The sequence below is a fragment of the Malania oleifera genome, chromosome 6, assembly GCF_029873635.1.
Source record: "Malania oleifera isolate guangnan ecotype guangnan chromosome 6, ASM2987363v1, whole genome shotgun sequence".
Taxonomy (NCBI): domain Eukaryota; kingdom Viridiplantae; phylum Streptophyta; class Magnoliopsida; order Santalales; family Ximeniaceae; genus Malania; species Malania oleifera.
In genome coordinates, this window is record NC_080422.1 from 10,583,876 (window position 1) to 10,591,954 (window position 8,079).

The following is an 8,079-nucleotide window of genomic DNA, read 5'->3' on the forward strand; positions in this document are numbered from 1 at the left end:
AGGTGGAAAACCAAACCATGAGAAAGATCATCAGGTCAGACATTAGAACTGAGTACGCTGGTGTTCAATGATCGAGTTTCGAGAGCAACATCTCAGGTTGGATGTAGGATATACAAGGAACTTCTTGGTAAAGTCAGTGAGTATGACGTGTTTCTCATTTAACCGATTGCCAAGGGAATCACTAGATAGGAGAGTTGCACGAGAGGTTTGGACAGGTTATGCGGTAGACTTCTCTGGTCTGAAAGAGTTTGGAGGTCCAGTCATGTACGTTTCTATTGAGGTGAGATCTAAGTTTGGTGAAATTTCTAGACGGTACATCTTTCTAGGGTATCAAAAAAGGGGGTTCAAGATGTGGGATCCAACGAAAAATAAGGTGGCGATTGATGAAGACACAGTTTTTGATGTTAAAGTCATGGTGCAGCACACTCATGTAGATGAAAAGAAATAGGCGCCAGAAAGTTGCAGCAACAATGAGCATGTTGTGCAGGTAAAGTTGGAGACTCAAGGCAGAAGTGCAGGGAGTTCTAGCTCAGTAGAACTACAGTATCATAGTATAAACTGGAGCAAAAAGGAGATTGTGATGCAGGTGGAGTTACAGACTCAGGGCAGAGATGACATCGTTCATATTGCAAGGAGTTCTAACTCAAGAGACTAGCATGATCACAATGGGTCCAGGTGCACTATCAAGCCACCGTCCTAGTATAAATTTGATGATCTGATGTCTTGTGCATTCATTACTACTAGTAAGGTTCCTACTATTTTTCAAGATGCTATGCACAGCAAAGGGAAAAATAGATTTATGAGTTCTATGGTGGAGGAGATGGAGTTACTACATAAGAATCAGATGTAGGAATTGGTGGAGCTTATAGAGAAGAAGAGGACGGTAGGATGCAAGTGGGTAATTATCCTGTTGTTTTATGTGATTAACGTGCATGTCAATTGTTGGGAAGATTTTTATTGAGGTTAATCGGTCAGAAACACTATTGAGAAAGGAATTTTACATGAAGGTTTTGGGTACGACCAAGAAGATTCTTGGGTTGGAGATTCACAAGGATAAAGCTACAAGGAGATTGGGATTATCTTAGCGTGGCTTTGTGAACTAAACTGCAGGGTGACTGTGGTTATCTCTGGGTGGTTTCATGAAGAAGGGTGTTGGAGAGGTTTAGCATAGTTAATGATAAAATAGTCACCAGTACACCATTGGCAAAGCAATGTAAACTATCTACCGCTCAGTACCCAAGGATGGACGGTGATGTTTAGGACATATCAAAGGTCTCCTGCGCCACTGCAGTGGGGTGCTTCGGCCGGCAATAGAGCGATCCGTCAGTTTCAAGATTCGTAGATGCAAACTACGCAAGGGACCTTGATGACATGAGGTCTACAACAGGGTATGTTCTTGGAGGGGCTATTTGTTGGAAGTGTAGGGTTCAGTCTTAGGTTGCACTTTTAACAACTGAATCGGAGTACTTGGCTGAGGCTGAGGCTGTCAAGGTAGTATTTTAGTTTAAAAGATTGTTCAAGGAGTTGGGTATTCAATTAGGTGGAGTTCCTATTACCACGGACAAGTTCAAGCATCGCTTCGACTTGGTTTATGTCTCTAGGTGCTAGAAGGCATGCGGTCCCAATATACTGTCCCAACTGGAGCAACGGGTTATGTTTTCATATTTCTCCTAAGTGGTGTATATTCCCCAAGGTGGAGATTGTTGAGATGTGGCTCATATTTGAGTGGAACGCATGTGCTGGGGAAGCATAGTGATGCAAAAAACAAAGAGGCTAGTTGCAGGATCAAACCGTCAATGGTATGAGTGACGATTTGGTCTCAGTATCAAACTATAGACGGTTTCAGTCCATACCATTGACGGTTTACTAGTTGAAACCGTCAACGGTTTTGTTTAGCGTAGATCATGATTTTTGAATCAGGAGCTAGATCAGTAGATTGGGAGATTTCAGAGTATTTTCCCCCAGGGATTGCTACAAAAGTATTTTAATTATAGTACAAGTCTTTTGTACACATAGGCCGGGCTAGTATATATATAAACTATATTTTGTAACCCTCGATGTTAGCTTGACAAGCTTGACGAGTTGATAGTGAAAAATCAGCCGCTTGCTCCCGTGGACGTACGTAGGCAAATTGCCGAGCCACGTAAATTCTTGTGTCATTGATTTTATTGCTTTCCTTTATTTTATTTATTTTTGGTTACGTCAAGTGTCCCGGGATCATTGGGTGCCACCCCCCTCCTTTGGACTAGTCTCATGCCTACACGAACGGTGCCCTCCACATGTGTAGGGGTAAATCACGGATATGCACTCGGAATGGCAAGGTTCGAACCCTCGTTCCACCGTCAAGCGGCCCTCGGTCATCCATTCTTACCACCCGAGCATATGCTTGAGGGCATTATTGCTTTCCTTTATTCTTATTGTGATTGTTTGTTCTATATATTCATCATTTAGTGTTTGCATTATTTGTTCCAGATTCGAGTTGTGTGTGTTTTCACTGTGCATTCAATCAACACACCATCTTGTAAATTAGCCAACATTTTCATTAAATGGATCAGAATTTCTATTCATGACATCTGCTAGCTACAATTGCTTCTTTGTCAGAAACAATCAAGTAGAGTTGCAAAAAGAAGGTCCTTAATTGTTTTTGCAAATGTATTTTCAAAACTATACATAATTTGGCCTTAGAGCCTACTTTTATTTTGTCACCTTCCAAACACAATCCTTACACCTCACTATACCTCTAATACATACTTCACTGACTAATTAGGTGCATCTTGAAAGGTTTATGACTTTCGGATTGTTTTGTGATGTATAATCTAAACAACTTTGATCGAACCATATTATTATATTATTATGGTGATGATCTACATATATATTTTTGCAAATCATCTTAAAGAAATTAAGCATATTTTTGCCCACTTTGGACCACTTAATTTATTTTTAAATTCTAACTACAAATTCAACTTTTTAGAACTCGAGAAATTGGTGATTCAAACCCATTATTATCATCGTAGCATACTGATTTCGTCTCGATCTAATACATTTCTATTGAGAAGAAATTTAATTCGTGAAGAGGGTACAAGATAAGACGCAAATGGTTAATTAATTCACATATAATCTAAGAAAAAGAAAAAAAATACAAACAAAAAGAGTTCAATTCTGGAGAAATTTTTACATGTCGCCGCCAGCCTCCATTTAGCTTATTGCAGTGATTAATTGGACACAAATGAAATTAATACACCATATAATGACGATTACATGCAAGAATTTCTCCTGATTACAACTCTTCATTAATTAGTTTCTAATCAAAAAAGAAACGAAAAAGAAAAAGAAAAAGAAAATCTAGCTAGCTAGCTCAGCGGCCTTAATTAACAGTAAGTAGAAGCTTACATTAATGCAAAGAGAAAGATTCTGTTACTGAGAAAAAGTTTCCGGGAATCCGTCAAGCAAGAACTTATCAAATGCCAAATACGACGACGTCAGCCCACCCACTCCGTTTAATTCAATATCCATCAAAAACCCATCATTCTCAGTACTCGACATCATCATATCCGAAATCAAAACGTCGTCTTCCTCCTCCTCCTCGTTAATTTCTTCGCTGATCTCTTCAAAAGTTCGGTCTTCCTTTTCTCTGCCCATGATCTCCTGCGTTTTGCTCCTTCCATCAACCGATGCTGCCAATATCGAAGGAGACACCACAGCTGCAGCGCTTGAGTTTGGAGAGCAAGCTGAGTCGGCGCCGCTGGCCGGCGTATTAGGGTTGAAGGACCTCTTCCGGTTCCGGCCGGCGAGGGTACTCCGGCGAACTGGGTGAGCGTGGTTGTGCTCGGCGGTGTAGGTCACGATGAACGTGTCGGGATCTGAACGGCTGCGTTCCACTTGCTTCCTTGCCAAACAACCCTTTAAGCTGCTGCACCTATAGTAGCTCCTGCTCATATTAAGTTCATTCATGCACCAAATATTAACCAAATCAGATTTTGATATGAATATCATTTATTTTACTAACATTTAAAAAGAAAAAGAAAAAAAGCTGCTTTATCTCTCAGATGAGGGTATGGACCAGCTATCCCACTAGGGGTCAAATTTGTATTAATGTAAATAATCGTGAAATTTGTTATATACTATGAGTGATTAATCAATTTACGGTCCAATATATTTCTGTATAGCTAACTAAAAAATAAAAACAATGAAGCTGATTTATTTCTTTGATGACATGCATGTGATCCTGTCAAATATGGCTCTCCTTTTTGATGGCCGATTCGCGTGAATTATCCTATTTAGTTTAATCATTTTTGGAATGCGTGGTGGTTAGGATACACGTACCCCTTGATTGATACCATATGAATAATTGACTAATTAAAGACTAGTGTAATTAATTAAACACTTTAACTCAACAAGCTAAATAAGCTACAAACACACACACACACAGAGGGTAACTGACCTCGGGTAAGGCGAACCCTTAATGGGTTTTTGCCCGTATTTGCGCCATGCCCATGGGTCAGACGAGAGACCTTCTGAGGTTACCTGTTGCACCACCTTTTTCTGCTGATTTTTTCTGTAAAAAAAAAAAAAAAATCTTAATAAAATTAATGGACCAAATAATTACAATACTTATTATATGCAACTAGTTCAATTTTTTTCCTGTTAGTCTACAAGTTCATGTGTTTATTTTTTGGGTGTGACATACTTTACATTCAAAAGTTAAGTATATGAATAGCATCAAAGGACAAGTGAAGTGTATAATTTCTTGGGACTCAAATGGCAAAGGCGGACAAGAAACTGAAGGGGGTCTTGGCTTTGATTCTTCACTAAATCTAGATTATCCGGTGTTGATGACTCTGGTCCATATGCTAGTTTATCCCGAATTTGACAAGAAGGTGAGAATCCGAATTGAAAAGGCAAGTCATTAAAAAGAAAACTAACCTTTTTTTGGTTCTTATTGCTGCATGAACGACCGCTAAGCCAGTAGCTGCATCAACAGCAGGAGGATTAACATTAACATGATCTTGAGACAGAAGCTGCGGCTTCTTCTCCTGCTGCTGCTCTTGAACTACTTCTTCGCCGGAAACTGCAGATAAGGAAGACGAAGTAACATTGGTGGCGGTCTCAGCCATTTCATCTGGGTAAAACGGCTTGTACACTTCTTCCAACTCATCCAAAAAACCAACCGGCGCCGTCCCCATTTCGTCAAACACGTACAGATCGTGACTATTTCCGGGAAACCCACCGCCGAAAAGAGCCGATTGCGGCGGCGGCGATGACGACGACAACCCGTAATCTCCGGCTGCGCTGGTCGGGAAATTCAAAGAATCGAAATAAGAGAGAGGGTAAAGGCAGTCCTCCTCGCACACCACAGCAGAGCCACCGCAGCATCTGGCACCAACCACAGCTTGCAAGTCCCAAGCCTCCATGCCTCCTCCAAACCCCCCGCCGCCCATCATCGCGAACTGAAGAATTGAAGAAGATGATGACTCGGATTGATCAAGAAAGAACGAATTAATGGCTAATCCTTTGGCTGAGGGTTGAGATGAAAAATTAAAGCTGGGTTTGGGTTTTATATATATATTGTTTAGAGAGAGAAGGAGGCGAAAGAGAATTGCGAACAGGGATGGGATTTGCCTTTTGGGATTTGGATTGAGGAGGTCTGGAACCAGTTTTATTTATTTTATTTATTTATTTATTTGGATTTGGCATTTGCAGTGTGTTGACTTGTTAAAAATGTCAAAGGCGCGCAGCATGCGTGTGTGTTGACAAAAATGTTCTTTCTCTTTGAATCTTTACTCGCTTTTCCTCGCTGACAGCTGTCCCAGTGGGCCCCGCTTAGTAAACCTCAAAATTTTTTAACAGCTGCATGCGGTGACGGTACAAATTATTGCTTAATGTCTTCGCATTGGCAAAAAATTATTGGCTAATCTCTCAGGATGCACCGACTGGCCTGCCAACGGATGTGTTAGGACACGTGTCACACAATTAGTACAAAAAGAAGTTTGTCCATGAATTGGGTAACAATATGTGATAAGGTTTCAGGGTTAATAGTTAATAAAGTGAGTTTTCAAGTTCGATTCTTCGCTAATAATTTATTTAATAAATTATTAACAATATATTAATATGCAGACAATAATATTTTCATTTTTCCTTTGAAGGGTTCGCATAGATTCTATCCAGAAAAAAAAAAAAAAAAAACAATTTTAACCTAAAGTTCATTTTTGAACGAGAGAATGAGGTACAAATATTTTAAAGAAAAAAATTGAGGAGTTCAAATTCATTATCATTTTAATGTAATATACAAACTTCAACTCATAGCCAACATCAATTACATAGTGACTTAATATACCAATGCATGGTTCTTGATTGTTGGCTTTTTTTTATTAAAAAAAATAGTGGACTTGATATTAATTTGGAGAATTGGAAAAAAAAAAATTAAAAACATCACTGTACATTATTCATATTTGATATCTAGCAACCTCTTGGGTTGCTCAGGTGATAATTAAGGTGAGAGTCTTGTCTACCACATGGTCGAGGATTCGAACTCGCTACCTCTGAGATTAGACTCAAGAGTTTATAAGGATGTTGGTTGTAGGGTCTGCTAAACAGCCCTCAGGTTTGGTGCCGCACCATGAGATCTATGATTCGCACGATAAGGTATAGCATCACCGTTACTAGCCCAAGACACATCCTCCTCTTCACTCTTTATTTATTTATTTATTTATTTATTTTAGGGGAGTACTAAAATGGTTGCATATTACTTTCGAAGCATGTTATAATAACCGTAAATTTGCATTTGAATTTAGGGACCAAGAGAGAACTGAAAGGGTGTTTTTCTTCATTAGATTATTGTAATTTCTTATTTTAATTGTTTTAATTTAATTTAATTACTTGGAAAAATAGTATAATAGTTTTGAAAACTTAATGCACATGGCTTACATACATATTTAATAAATCCTTACGAGATACGCGTGATAATCAAACATCGTCATATTTAAAGAAGCTATTTCCGTGATTCTGACCCAATAACCCACACGTTTGAGGACTCCCATGTCCGCCCTACTATTACGGGCCTATTGCTCACCCTCCTATTCAAATTTATTTTAGGAATCATGCAATAAATACGCATCCCGATTTAAAGATCGAGCTTGTTTCAGTGTTTTGACCCTATAACCCACAATGTTAGGCATAACCCCCATTATTTCTAGTAGAAGGAAGACCCTCTTATTCACTCTTTATTTATTTATTCATTCATTTATCTTTGGTAAATACTAAAGTTAATGGTTGTAAATCCATTATGTTTCAAAGCATGTTACTGTAATTTTAAATTTGCATTTGAATTCAAGGGACCAAGTAAAAAAGACATGCATTATTTTTAGCTTTTTTATTGAAATATTAATTTAAATTTCATATTTTAGTTATTTTTAGTTCAATTACTTTAAAGAAGCTATTCCCCGTGATTTCAACCTATATCCCACACGTTTGGCCCCCTACTGTTACACACACATAGGTTTTAAACTACTAAAGTGATAACTGTGTTCAATGTCTCAAAGCACGTTAATTACAATAATATCGAATTCGCAACCCTGTGAGAAAGACAATGTGAGAAAGGCTTGCATTACTTTTGCTTTTCTTGGTTATTACACATGGGGCGAGAGAGTTATAGGTAGACCCTTCTCACCACAAAGTGAAATTTTAACCCTAACTAGGCACGTGCATGAAACAAATGTGAAAATAGATTTGTAAATAAGTAAAGTTCTCATCTTGTCGTAACATATGTTTTGAATTCTAACTTCATTCCCTCCCAATCTAATATATCAAAAAGGAACCCATTGAAAAATCAATTGATATCTTTAACATAAATTAACTACTTAAGAATACTATAAACCTATTTATTAATACTTTATAAATGTAACAACTTTGTACAGATTTCTTTGAACCGTAACCAAGTGATCAAACTGATCACATTCATAATAGTACTCCTTCATATAAATAAATAAATAAATAAGTATACGCACTCATAAGTACTAGATTGGATAGCCAGATGAAGAATTAACTAGTAGTTGTGTAAGAAGTGTAAGATAAGGTTGACCT

At 38.1% G+C, this 8,079-nt stretch overlaps 1 protein-coding gene across 1 annotated transcript; it reads right to left on the reverse strand.

Annotated features, from left to right (window-relative positions):
• Positions 1-3,137: 3,137 nt before the first annotated feature.
• LOC131158294 (WRKY transcription factor 22-like) lies at positions 3,138-5,656 on the reverse strand. Its single transcript, XM_058113062.1, has 3 exons — positions 4,924-5,656; positions 4,442-4,555; positions 3,138-3,928 (listed from the first exon to the last, which is right to left on the reverse strand). The coding sequence occupies exons 1-3, from the start codon at positions 5,439-5,441 to the stop codon at positions 3,415-3,417; spliced, it is 1,146 nt and encodes a 381-aa protein (XP_057969045.1). The 5' UTR covers positions 5,442-5,656; the 3' UTR covers positions 3,138-3,414.
• Between the last annotated feature and the right edge of the window lie 2,423 nt (positions 5,657-8,079).

Bases quoted from the DNA above. Each gene is read 5' to 3' on its own strand.
- LOC131158294 (XM_058113062.1), bottom strand. From the start codon at position 5,441: ATGATGGGCGGCGGGGGGTTTGGAGGAGGCATGGAGGCTTGGGACTTG. The intron at 4,556-4,923 runs GTTAGTTTTCTT...TTTTTTTTACAG, and splicing joins GCAATAAGAACCAAAAAAAG to AAAAAATCAGCAGAAAAAGG. The intron at 3,929-4,441 runs GTCAGTTACCCT...TAATATGAGCAG, and splicing joins AAGGGTTCGCCTTACCCGAG to GAGCTACTATAGGTGCAGCA.